The sequence below is a fragment of the Anneissia japonica genome, unplaced genomic scaffold, assembly GCF_011630105.1.
Source record: "Anneissia japonica isolate Jap-2015-1 unplaced genomic scaffold, ASM1163010v1 scaffold401_len1656234_cov178, whole genome shotgun sequence".
NCBI classification, from domain to species: domain Eukaryota; kingdom Metazoa; phylum Echinodermata; class Crinoidea; order Comatulida; family Comatulidae; genus Anneissia; species Anneissia japonica.
This window is the reverse complement of record NW_022745982.1, coordinates 465,232-478,112: the sequence shown is the minus strand read 5'-3', so window position 1 is coordinate 478,112 and position 12,881 is coordinate 465,232. Positions and strand designations below refer to the sequence as shown.

The 12,881-nt window shown below is 33.8% G+C and overlaps 1 protein-coding gene and 1 long non-coding RNA gene across 8 annotated transcripts in view; one reads left to right on the top strand and one right to left on the bottom strand.

Annotated features, from left to right (window-relative positions):
* The window catches only part of LOC117120129 (equilibrative nucleoside transporter 3-like), a 35,067-nt gene extending 30,167 nt beyond the window's left edge, over positions 1-4,900 (top strand). For all 6 annotated transcript variants that reach the window (XM_033265142.1, XM_033265144.1, XM_033265145.1 and 3 more), the window contains 5 exons: positions 1,001-1,098; positions 2,021-2,125; positions 3,206-3,320; positions 4,194-4,279; positions 4,685-4,900. In XM_033265142.1, the coding sequence (XP_033121033.1) occupies positions 1,001-1,098; positions 2,021-2,125; positions 3,206-3,320; positions 4,194-4,279; positions 4,685-4,885 (605 nt within the window). In that variant the 3' untranslated portion in view covers positions 4,886-4,900. The remainder of the gene's footprint in view (positions 1-1,000; positions 1,099-2,020; positions 2,126-3,205; positions 3,321-4,193; positions 4,280-4,684) is intronic.
* A 3,223-nt stretch (positions 4,901-8,123) lies between these two features.
* On the bottom strand, positions 8,124-10,495 carry LOC117120132. 2 transcript variants are annotated; one of them, XR_004447295.1, is made up of 3 exons: positions 10,361-10,495; positions 9,429-9,594; positions 8,124-8,471 (listed from the first exon to the last, which is right to left on the bottom strand). It is a non-coding gene; the product is annotated as an uncharacterized LOC117120132 (long non-coding RNA). The 2 variants fall into 2 exon arrangements; XR_004447294.1 differs by having other exon boundaries at positions 9,429-9,591; positions 10,361-10,469.
* Between the last annotated feature and the right edge of the window lie 2,386 nt (positions 10,496-12,881).

Here is a 12,881-nt window from a genome sequence, read left to right as displayed (position 1 = left end):
TACTGACCTAATCAGGTACATGCTGCTTATTTTGACAAATTATCTAAATCTAAACTGGGCTTTAGAATTGAACATAGAACATCACATATCTAAGATGGTAAGACCACCCTGTTAAATATGGTTTAAATTTATACTTGTTAAATGTTAGAACGAACTGTTCACAGGACTCTAATGTCACTTTGTGTGACAGCGGGGAAAGTTGCATTTGTAAACAATTATCATTCATATTATATTGGTTGCGATTTCATTCTTGGAATAAAGAATAGTGAACAAGATATTAGCAAACAGCTGCTTCCACTTAAAGACTCTGCAAGTTTATTTGCTTTTGGCAGTCGTCCAACTAGACCCCCTCCCGGTGTATCTGACGTCGTCTTCCACATTCTCAAGCATCATTCATATAATAGCCTTTCACTTTACTGTGTCTTACAGAGTTTTGTTATTATAACCGTGTCAAATTTATCTGTTTATAGTTAAGTTTACCTATATATAATTTAATTTATTTATATAATAAAATAATCAAATCCCTATGGTTTTTGTAACCTTGACATTTTAACTCTTCTTTTTTGAATTAAAATTTGTAAAAATGAATTTATTTTTAGTAAAGAGTTCTTTAATTGCATATACAGGTCTGCCTCTAATTTAAGACCCCTCCATTTAAAGACTCCCTCCAGTTAAAGACAACTTTTCTGTTGTTTCTGGTTTGGACTCCATTTAGAGGGTAAAATTTGTGTTAACATTTTTGAGATTCTCATTTGGATCCTTGAAAAAGTAGTCTTGGAAGTTATAGTGGTTTTGGAATTATAGGGGTTTTGGAATTATAGAGGTCTCAAATTGAATGGTGCACTGTATATTGATAACTTCCTACAGCTTCTTAAAAATCTAAAATAAATTGATTTAATTAATAATTAAAAAGAAATCTCTGGAGGTATAAATATGGAAAAATCTTAAAATTGAACATGGCACTGATTAAATACTTTAACATTTTTTTGTTTTTTTACAGCTGCTAAAAGTTTACGAAATGCTGCCATTGGCTTCTTTGGCTGTGCCTGCCTCGTGATTGGTATTTGTTTCATCTCTTACAATATGTTGTTTAAATTAGTAAGTCAGAAACAATTAGGCTATGTTCTCACACGGCAGCTAACAGTTAGCAGGATCCGGATCCTGCTAACCGTTAGCTGCCGTGCGTCCATACAAGAAAATCCTGATCCGGATACCAAGAATATGATAAGCGAATCACAGGCCAATAAGAAACTTGAAATTGTAAACGCATACGTATGATTGGTTAATGATAGAAACGTTCTCAATTTGCTAACCTATAGCGCTTGCTAACCGGATACCGGTAACGGTTGGGATTCAATATTTTTCGACAATAATTATGTCATCATGCTAATGATGACATAATAAGTGTCAAAATATTGAATCCCAACACAATGGCGTGCATTTCGAGACTTAAAATATGTATTATACTATCAAACCATTTGAATCATTTAAAATCTTGACAAATTTTTACAATCAGATAATTGTAATGGTAATAATAATTATTGGAGGGGTCTTTAATCAGAGGGAGATTTGTATTATATATATAGTCTGTGTAGAATATGATAATCGAATCACTGGCCAGTAAGAAACTGGAAATTGTAAACGCGTACGTGTGATTGGTTGATGATAGAAACGCGCTCAACTTGCTAACCTATAGTGCTTGCTAACCGGATACTGCTAACTGTTGGGATTCAATATTTCGACATTTATTATGTCATCATTAGCATGATGACATAATTAATGTCAAAATATTGAATCCCAACACGATGGCATGCATTTCAAGACTTGAAGTATGTATTATACTATCAAACCATTTGAATAATTTAATATCCTGATGAATTTTTACAATCAGATAATTGTAATGGTAATAATAATTATTGGAGGGGTCTTTAATCAGAGGGAGGTCTGTAGTATTAATGATAATCTTTAGAAAAATATTTGACATGAACTAATAAATGTTTTTTTTAAAAAATATTTTTAGTCATTTTCAAAGTACTACATCGGACATGAACAAAGCAATGATAATGATGATGATAAAGCAGTAGTAACACATAAAAGACCACCGTACGGAAGGATCTTCGTTGCGGTAAGATGAACTGGGGGAACGGGAGAGGCCTAGTTATTCAAATGCATGCAATAGGAAAAAATTAAAGTACAACTCGATGTGTTTAAGTTGAGTATGGAATTCGGGCTGGGCATTTGCTGCAGTCGCAGTACAGAGCCATCCCTTCGAACATACTTAGATAATGTTGTAGATACAAAGTAGCATTTGGTGATATTTTAGGGTGAGCTGAAGTTGAGAGTGTACACTACAAATGCTGTTATAATATGTTGGGTTTTACAGAATTTAGTGTACCCCCCACCCTCACCATATTTTGTTGTGTAATTGACAAAAAAATCAAATAAAACCATATTTATTTCAACTTGGGTAAAATTTTTTCACAATATCACCTAAATAAAAAAAATTAATAAAGAATAAATAAAAAAAGCTCACCCCCCAGTCATGCTCAAGTAGCTAAAAATTAACTTCTTTGGCCACCTAGTGCCCCTTACTTAATCATCTAGTACCCCACTCCACCTTAGTTCCCCCATCAGGCCTCCATTTCAAGACTCCATGATATACCACTGAGGAATAAGCTGTTAATGATACTTCAAAAATAATAATTTTTATCATAGTACTAGTTTGCATATTAACACGTTATTACTCAATAGATAACATGTGTTATATTAGTCTTTAAAAAAACTGTTTGTTTGCCTCCCAGCGCCCGCCCCTAGCTCACGGAAAAATAGGCGCGGTTGTTTTTAAAACAAGTTATTTTTTTTATTATTATTGGTCCACAAATTTTATAAAGTGATCTCCATTTTGCACATGAAATTTGTCTAAATTTGGTGTCTGATGTAAGGTATCACCATTCTTGGCCTAAATTCATTGCAAGTATCGATTGTGGGTTATTTTTATTCAGTCTGATTAATACCCTTTGAAAAACCAATAGTGAGACAGGCTTAATTATGGTGACAGGAGGAAAAAAAAAACCTTTTTACGCCCACCCCTCTTATACAATTTTCAGCATTAAAGGGCAAACAAACAATTGATTTTCTTAGGCCTTATGATACCATACGGTGTTAGTGTATGTATTTTGTTGACATTCCCATTATTGTTATACAGGTTTCCAAACAACTGTTCAACATATGGCTTACTTTTTTCGTCACCTTGGCTGTGTTCCCACCAATGCTGGTGCAAGTTGAGCCTGCCACACCAGAGCCCAGATCAACGTTCTTCGGTAAGGTTCAAGAAGTTAAGCATTTACTGTTGTGGAGTAATTTGTAGCCAGTTTATGATTGTCTTTCCTAGTCACAAGTTCAGGGTTCAATGAACCGTTTCACCCATTGGCTATTGCTACTAAGCTCCTAGAGAGTGACATTGTAAATGTACGTAAACTTGTATATTTGTGACACATGCACATATTCCTGGGCTGATCTGATTGGTTAGTAGATTGATTAAAACTCCAAAAAGGTACAATCAGTGTCAGGGTTTCTTGTCATAGCCAGGGGTGGTGCCAAGGGGTGGGCCAGCTGGGCCTGGGCTTTTATAAAGGTGTCCTGCCTAAGGGAACAAGAGAAATGTGTGGGGGATTTGAACCTCTGACCACAAAGTTGAAGGGTGTGCACCACAAGCACTGTGCCATTCAATCTTCCTATTAAAAGATGGATTTTTTTTACAATTTATCTACTGATCAAGGTTAAGCTTTGCAACAAAAAATGGGGACCAAAAAAATAAACGGCACACTATTCTAATAGAACAATATAGAAACTTTAGAAATACACTTCCACCGGTGATAAAGATATTTTTTTAGAAAAACGTATTGATTTTTTGTCCCTATCAAGATTTGAACCCAAAACTGTCTATTTATCTTCTTTATTCCAACAGGGCTTATTCAGCAGAAACGCATTTATGTAGGAATAACCATTTGGTATAACGATTATTTGGTGGTATTCAGTAGAAACACGGCCTAAGATCAATTCATGTTTAATGCGGGATGCAACTAAGTGCTCTGTGATTCAATTTTATTGGTTAATTTTGTTCTGCAAGCTTCATTTATTTTAATTAGTACCAATAACAATAATGTCACTTCTAATCTTTTTTTTTTTTTTAGATGTGTACTTTACACCGGTAACATGCTTCTTTATGTTCAATTTCCTGGACTTCCTTGGCAGTTGCATTCCTGGTTACTTACGACCAGTAAGTGTTGCAGTTTGTACAGTATAGCCCTGCCATTGTTATACAGTATTCGTATGAAAACCAAATTGATGTTGCCCATTAATTTTTTTTATTACAATTATGTCATGATATGTATGAATGGTGTTCATTAATTGAAAAGTATTCTGATTTAAAATTGAAAGATAAAATAATCTAGATACTGCATTTTTCAAGTATATTAATTTAACTCACAGCTGCCCCATGGCAAAACAACATAACTGCTTTTATATTTTTTTTTAACCTTGGAACGGCCGCACAGGAAGTGCTATATATAATTTTTTTAATCTAGAAAAGGCACTTTTTTTTCATCACTGAAGTTACCAATCTATATATAAAATTTGTAAATTGATAACTTTCAATTTCACAACGGCCTTATTCTCTTTTCAGCCTCCACCAAACTATTTGTGGATACCAGTGGCCATCCGCCTTGTGTTTTTCCCTATATTTATGTTTTGTAACTACCGTCCAGAAACCAGAACCTTACCGGTATTCTTTCTAAATGATTACCTGTACATTGGTTTTATATTCATCTTCTCGATCTCCAATGGGTACCTGAAAACAGCTGCTATGGTTGCTGGTGCAAGGTAAGTTATTGTGTTTCTTTTAATATTATTAATTATATTTTATGATTGTTGTCAATTATTATTAAGAAAATAGCATAGTAGTATAGACTTATTCCAAACGTTAGTGAAGAATTAGGACATGGAAATGAATGAACTGTTTTTGAATAGAAATGAGAGATTGTAATATAAAACAGAAACGAATAGATAAGAGGCCAAACAAATAAATGTAAACTTAAGGATTTTTTGCCAGTGTTTTGAGTTCTGTGTAGATAAATATATAATTAAGTATTATTCTATGTAAGCTACTATGGTACCCTATACAAGCCAAGCATACTGGGACTTCCAAATTTGCATATTTATCTCGTTTAACATGACTATGGACTGATGCAAATGAAATGATTGATTGATTGATGTACTTTGGCCTGTCTCTTATACACATCTAGATGTGTATAAGAGACAGATTTATTAATGCAATTTTTTCAGGTAAATTTTTGATTCCAATTTAATAATGCAATTTTCTCCTTATTTGTTGTGTGTTCTTGTATTCAAAAATTACTGAAGTTTGTTCTCAAATGCATAAACATTGTTTATGAAAATTCATATACCAGTACAAGATTTTTTTTAATATTTTTGTCAAGTTTATTAAAAGAATAATACCCCTAGTGTGGTGTATTTAGAAAAAAAAAAACTAGTTTTATGTAAGGTAGGATGTAACATATTTTATATATAACCTTAATGTCTATCTGCAAACATGAATTAGAAAAAAAAAACATGCTGTACTGCCAGCTCTATATTAATTCCTACAGTATTTAAAATGAGCAACATATTGTTTAAACCGGAGAACCAGATTAAAATATTTCTGGGTCTAAATAATATGATGCTCTCAAAATTTGGTAACAGACATAAAGGCTATACATTCAAAGTTCATATAATGTTTGAAACAATGTATAAAGTATACATTATATTATAATTAAAAAACATTGTAACAGCAGTATTTTTCTTTCTATATATTTTGGTTGAAACACATTTGACGTTATGCTAAACGCTTCCCCCATAGACATTATTGCTAAGGCCCTACAAATGACAGACATCGTAAGGAAATGTGGCTAAGGTGGTGTTACTCAAAAAGGTGCATTTTCCTGTTCTCGCCTACTGACTCGTCTATTTAATTGTGTATGAAGAACTTAAAATTGTCGTAGATTTTACAATAATAAAGCTGCTTTTTACTGTCCTTTCATCAGATTGATTGTGACACCTGGTTACGAATAGAATTAGCATTTCTGTATAAAGTACTCATTTGTATTGATCAATATTTTATATTTTTTATATTGTTGGCAGATTCAGGATGTTTTTGCCAGTGGCGTGATCAATCAGTAAAGGACAGAGTAGGGAGATCCAGAGGGCATATCCCCACGAAAAGTGTAGCCATTTTAGCCTATTAATCTTTTATCTTAAACAACATTTCATGCTGTGTTAAAGATTTACTTTTGCTGCTGCGTGGGAATTTGGAGGGTAGGGGGAGTAGGTAAGCCCTGCTGTAAATATTCTAGTTTAAAACAGTAAAATTTTAGTACAACATTCAAGATATGTGTGTTTAATAAGTAGATAAAAACTATATATTTTTCATTTGTGAAGTATGTTGGAGAATATTATATATTTCATTTACTGTACATGCAATAGCTTAGAATTTTAATAATTGTAATTAGTTTTGAGTAAACAGAGGAGAAGTTAAATTTCTGTTTGTGGAAGTGAGCAGAAGCAGTCAACAGTCTCATAATAGCTGAGCAATGCATATGGAGAACATGTGCTTAAACTGTGTTTTGACATCATGCCACTACATGGGCAAGTCACTCAAAATTGTGTGGAAAAAGCTTGTTTAGATTACTGATGTCTACAGTGTGAAATGCATTACTGTATTAGGGAGATTTCGATCGCATGACGACGGTAGAGCCAAGCAAATCTATGTTGTGCAGAGAAGGATGAACGAGTTCATTATCTGTCGTCGTTTAAATCGAAAGTTCCCTATCATATTTTATAGAACACCTATTTTGGTTCTTGCCATTTAATTGGTCAATTAAAGGTCACATGGGATTAAATCAATTGTCCCATTCATTAACGAAAAAAAAAAGTTGCATTGCACAGCCGTTTATTGTTTTCGTACTACAGTATTAGTTTTTCATTTGTCAATTTTGTTGTATAATTTTAGTTTCAGTTAAACTGCGCTGCCTAGCTAAGAAAAATTTAAGTTTAGGTAGGCTGCAATACACCTTTAATGTCTTGACCCATGTGCATAGACGATTTGGGTACTATAAATAGAAAAAAAAAAGCCCATTTTTATGTGTCAATTACCACCTCAAAACCACCAATACTGCGTTTAAAAAAAATTTAATTAATGCAATCAATAGTTTATTATTTGAGATGACCTGTTCAAGAAATTTCAATTAATATAATTTTCCAGTTCAAATCTCTCTTCTAATTTTATAAAGCTAATAGCGTTTTGACCTGTTTACAGAGATGTTAATTTTCTTATTTTGAATGATAGTTTACTGAATAAATGTTAAATGCATTGATTGCATTGAAATTCAGACTGCAAATTGTTATATTGTTAGCCTCTACTAATGTTGTCATAGAAATCGTTATGTCATGTATTGCTCGCCAAGATCTTATACAGTAATAGCAAAATAGTGCTCACAACTAGAAGCGTCGATATTCAGTAAAAGGATAAAAAGTAATTGTATTTGAGCGGGTGTCCTAGTTGTTACCATGGTTGTTACAGAATTTGCATGCAGAAATCGCAGAATGTGCTGTCTTTAGTTAAAGATTGTTGATGACAAAGTAAAAATGTAATTGTAACTGCAAGAGGGCACCCTACACTGCATTATCACAGATCTTTGATATCAATGTTGGAAAGTAATTGCAAGAGGGCGTCCTATACTGCATTGTTACAGAATTTGCACAGAGAAATTGCGAAGAACAGTACAGTATCTTGTTGTATGATCTTTGTTACCCACCTATGGAACTGAAAACTCAGCTCCCCAGGAGAGTATTCCATAACATTGCAGCAGCGCAGCAGCTAATCAGCGAATTTTGGCATTTTAGAGCTACCCACTTTTGCATTGCTCAAGGACACAAGCGAAATGCACAGCGAGGGATTGAATCCCCGGCCTCAAGAAATTAACCGTTCCGCTGGGCCAAACCACTTCTACAATCAGTTTCAACATCCTCACTCGACCTTGCATTGTTGACAAAAAATACTCAAACAATTTTCATCTTTAACACTTTATTTCTGCCAGATACTAACCATCTCTATATATAAATCTGCCTAAATTCCCTGCACAACACAGCTTTATTCAAACAAATCTGGTTTTTATGCATGAATAATTAAAACAGCAAACGCCTAAAGGACAGGGAACTGGATTGGTGGAAGCTTCCCGAAGTTAGAAATATTGCATTTCAATTGGTTAAACAGGTTCGACTCTGATTGGTGAATTTGTAAGATTATTCCATTTTCTTAAATCACAACAGTCCATTGGTTATCATTCTATGAGGTCATCTCCTTGTTTAATGGTGTCCTCCACTAGCTAATGCACTTGCAGACCTCCTTTGAGCAACTGAAATGCAAAAAAAACACCCCAAAATTGGTCCAGTTAAATCATACTAAAAAAAATATGTACTGTATATTGATTATATTTATGAATAGTGTTGAATACTATTTTGACCGCTACAATTATTTAAATCAGCAGATTAGAAAGAGTTTAAACAATATTCAGTAAAAATACTAAAGAAATACGAGACAATAATATGGATAATTTTTTCATTCCTAACGATGACTGAATGAATTCCGATAGCGTTTGCGTCAGGAGAATAATATGAAATGATGTTTGCCCTTGCAGTACTTGCTGCCACTTGCCATCACTAGCCACCAATAGCAAGCTCGGTGGTCTAGTGGTTAAGACATCAGGCTAGTTACCTGGAGGTCGTGAGTTCGATTCCCACCCAAATCACTTTTGAGACTTTTTTCGCAAGTATTTGGGAATGTACTGATCATTCAGTACTTATAAAACATCAGGTAGAGCAACCATCATTTTTCGCCGACATGATTAATGTTGAAATATTGAATCCCAACACGATGGCGTGCGTTTCAATACTTTGGAGTATGTACTATACTTTCTTATCTGAGATTAATCAGTGGACCTTTCGGTAAATATGAGACAGATAGATATGATCAACATTATACTGGTTACACAAATTTGACTAAAATTGTCAAATCCAAACAGGTCTTCTTAAGACTGTTATTCAATTTCAGACAATGTTTTTATATATATAAATGTTGAAATTATACAGCCATGTCCAGTCAATTAAATTTTATTTCACAAAAACATGACATGCCTAAATATGGTCATGATGACATCACATCATGACCATATATAGGCACATCAACTCTATATATGGGCATAGTTTCCATCAAAGAAAATATGTGGTGGACAGAGCTTTTCTCAAAACTTTCTTTAATTTTAATGGCAGATGTCATACAATTGCAGTAATACATTCAATTATTGCATACTTACTTCCAGCAAATGTGCCTTTAATCATTACATAGCCGATGATGATAATTCCTGGTGCTAAAAATGGACCTAATGTGCGCACATACGGCCTCAGATGATTAGATATACTGGCTGGAAACATACGACTGTATTCTCCATATCTTGACATACTGAATTCGTTTAATTCCTGCTGAAAAAGAAGGTAAATAACATTAATATTATTAAATTGACTTGATGTTTAATCATTGTCAATGTCACTGTGTATGGCCATGGGGTGTATGGCATGTTGTGATGCTTTTAATTGACTAAAGTATGTAGGCCTAGGCCCAAGACCTTGTATAAATAGAGGTCTGCACGGGAAATACTGTCTGTGTAGCCTACATCCTCCATGCAAACAATTTTGCCTAGAAATCTGTCTGCGCATTTGGGGAAATAAGGGCCGATTTCTGCACAGATTTGCCGAAAATTAGGCTTTGACCTAATCTCAATAAATAAGCCTAGGTCCTAGAGCCTACTACTGATATTATTATAGGCCCTAGGCTAGTCGCCTGGCCTAGCTAGCCTAGGCCTAGCCTCCTTTTAGGCCTGGGTCTAGGCTATATTTAAATTTTAATACAATGTAGTTTTATGCAGCAGGTAACACGAATCAGTGCACCTATTGTCCTAACGATTTTCTACGCAAATTTCAGCTGGTTTTTGCGATATAGGCCTACGCGCAATTAAAAAACTTTTCCCACGTCCGTAGCTAGGGGCCTAGGGCCCTAGCCTAAGCATGCACGGAGGAAAGAAATAAGAAGGCCTGCCTAGGCTAGGCCCTTGCCTAAAAGCTAAGCCACTGTCTGATTTTGGCTAACAGAGACAAACATGTATCGTCTGGACGTAGTTATAACAATACTTAATTACGTATATGAGATTTTTAAAATGTATGCGCTTAAAAATTAACGTATCATCGTTACCTTTATATGAAAATTTCGATATATTCAACGTCCTCTTCCCAACGAAAGCACAGAATTGGGGTTTCAAGATGGCGAAAGTAATTGATGTCGTAGATGGCGCTATATCATTTTTCTTTTTTATGAGGCCATCCATAAAATCAGAGTTGCCACAGAATGATGTTACGTTCATTGTTTATTGTAACATTGTCAACAAGGAATATAATTTATGAAAACAATACATTATTATTACCATTATTCGTAAATACTTTAAAAATGAATTAGTCTTTTATTGTAAATAATAATATCGAAAATTTAAATGATTGACCTCTTGTAATAATTTTGATGTAATTTTAAAATAAATATTTACATTCAAATACTTATTTTGTAAATGATTTATAGGCCTAAGCATAGACTAAAATGATATCTTCGAGGCTTAGACAGTAGCACAGGCTGAGGGACAGACAGAGGGAAAATCATCTTACGATAACAAAATAATAATCCAATTAATCTAAATAAAAAAAAATGTCTTTTATGGTACTGAAAAAATATATTAGAAAAAAAAATTTGTTTTTATTAAATAGTTAGTAGATAGGCCTATTGTTTGTATTATCTCAGTCATGTTTTACTCTAAATATCAATGCAATAGCAAACAACTCAAGGGTGATATTTGGCTTTAGTAAATGGTGATAAACTAATAATATTTTTCTGGAGCTTTAGTGTTAAACCTGGAGCGAACAATATTCATAAATTGTGAACATCCAGACCCAAAAATTGTATGATCATTTCATTTATTCTTTCACAAAACAGATGCCGAAAAAAACAACAATGAAAAGCACAGTTTAGGGCTACAGATGAAAAAAAAACCAATGAGACAAGAAAAGGGATTTCAAAAAATGAACTATCATGGTCTCAGAACGCTGCTTCCGTGCAATAATATTACGGAAAAAAAAGATCATTAATGCTTTTTTTGATAGATTTAATGGCATTTCCACATGCGTGGTAATCTATAACACGAACAAAATTCTCTGCGAATGGCTTCCCGAACATTTACATTCTTAAGAAAACATGTATTTATTATGTATTTAAGACCTGTGCTCATGCTATCTGTCGTAGGCCATAACAACTTTTTAAAATCTTTTCCGGTACGGTATAAGTTATGATTCAATCTTGGAAACCTCAGGACAATAAGATTTCCCCTTGTACGCATCGTCTCTATGAAAGGAAATCAAGTTTTGTAAAGCGTTTCTCATGAATATGCCAGATTTTTTTTTTTAAATCGAACACAGGCTAGGCCTTACATTAAAAATTTCAGCGATCATATTCAGGGGTGTAATTTGTATATGGAAAGGCCCAGTGTATTTTGGTGATACGGACGTACCTAGGTAAAGTACGGTTATATATTTATTTATTTATTTACAACACTGTAAGTAATACCTTATCATTAATTAAAAATTAGGAACTAAACTGGAAAATGGGGGAAAAAAACATTAAATCCTGGTGGCGCAATGTAAACAAACTGGACATGGCTGCGTATTGTATTGTTAGGCCAGAGACATGAAAATCAAAACAAATAAAATGTGAGTATTATTCATTGTGAAACCTGCTTTATTTCAAATAAAAATTAATTCTGTTGTAGGACTGTAGGCATCAGCCGAAATGATTTGAGCATAGCTCTAGTTAAGCCTAAGCAGGTCGGCCCTACCGACCTATACGGTATCGTCTTGACCAGGGCAGCGGTGGCGCCAGAAAATTTGCCGACAAGGACAGAGAGGTCGGACGACAAGGGCCGGTTCTGTCCGACGTGGATATTCCCCTCCCCCACTTGCACCTGGACCATTTGCCTGACGGAGGCCTAGTTCATCCCTTTGAAATTTAAATGAGTTTTAACTGAAATATTGCAATTTCTTCATTTTCTTGTAAATATAATAAATTGAGATGTCTTAAAAAAACAAACAAAACAAAACAAACAGTACATGAACTAGGCCTATGTCATAAGGTTGAACATATCAGATCAGTTGGTGGCATGGGAATGGTGTGGGGGTAAGAAAGGAACCAGCCATTTAATTTTGTGAAACTAACTTCTAATGTGCCAAAATTTAGCTTAACAGCAAAAGGTGTTCAGGTTGTTTCTTTAAAATTACACACTAACAGCGTGTATAATGTATGTGACCAAACACCTAGTTTAGCTTAGTTACAATTACATTATACAGTACAACAGCGAAAACATTTACTTTGAGCATCATGCATAAAAAGAGTGAAACTTAAAATATCCAATTCATTATTTTTATTTTATTAAATGCTATTACAAGAAGAAATATTTATCACATAGGCCTAATTGGTAAAAACATGAATTCATTACACACAAAACATTTTATTATTTCAATAATTTTTATGAATTGGTGCCATGAGAGGTTATCACAAACTGTGTATTTAACAGAAAGAAATAATTAATCATTATCGTATTATTAAAGATACACAGCCTAATGAAAAGTGATGGAAAAGAACACCTTAATTGTTACGTCAAATAAAAATATTAACATTA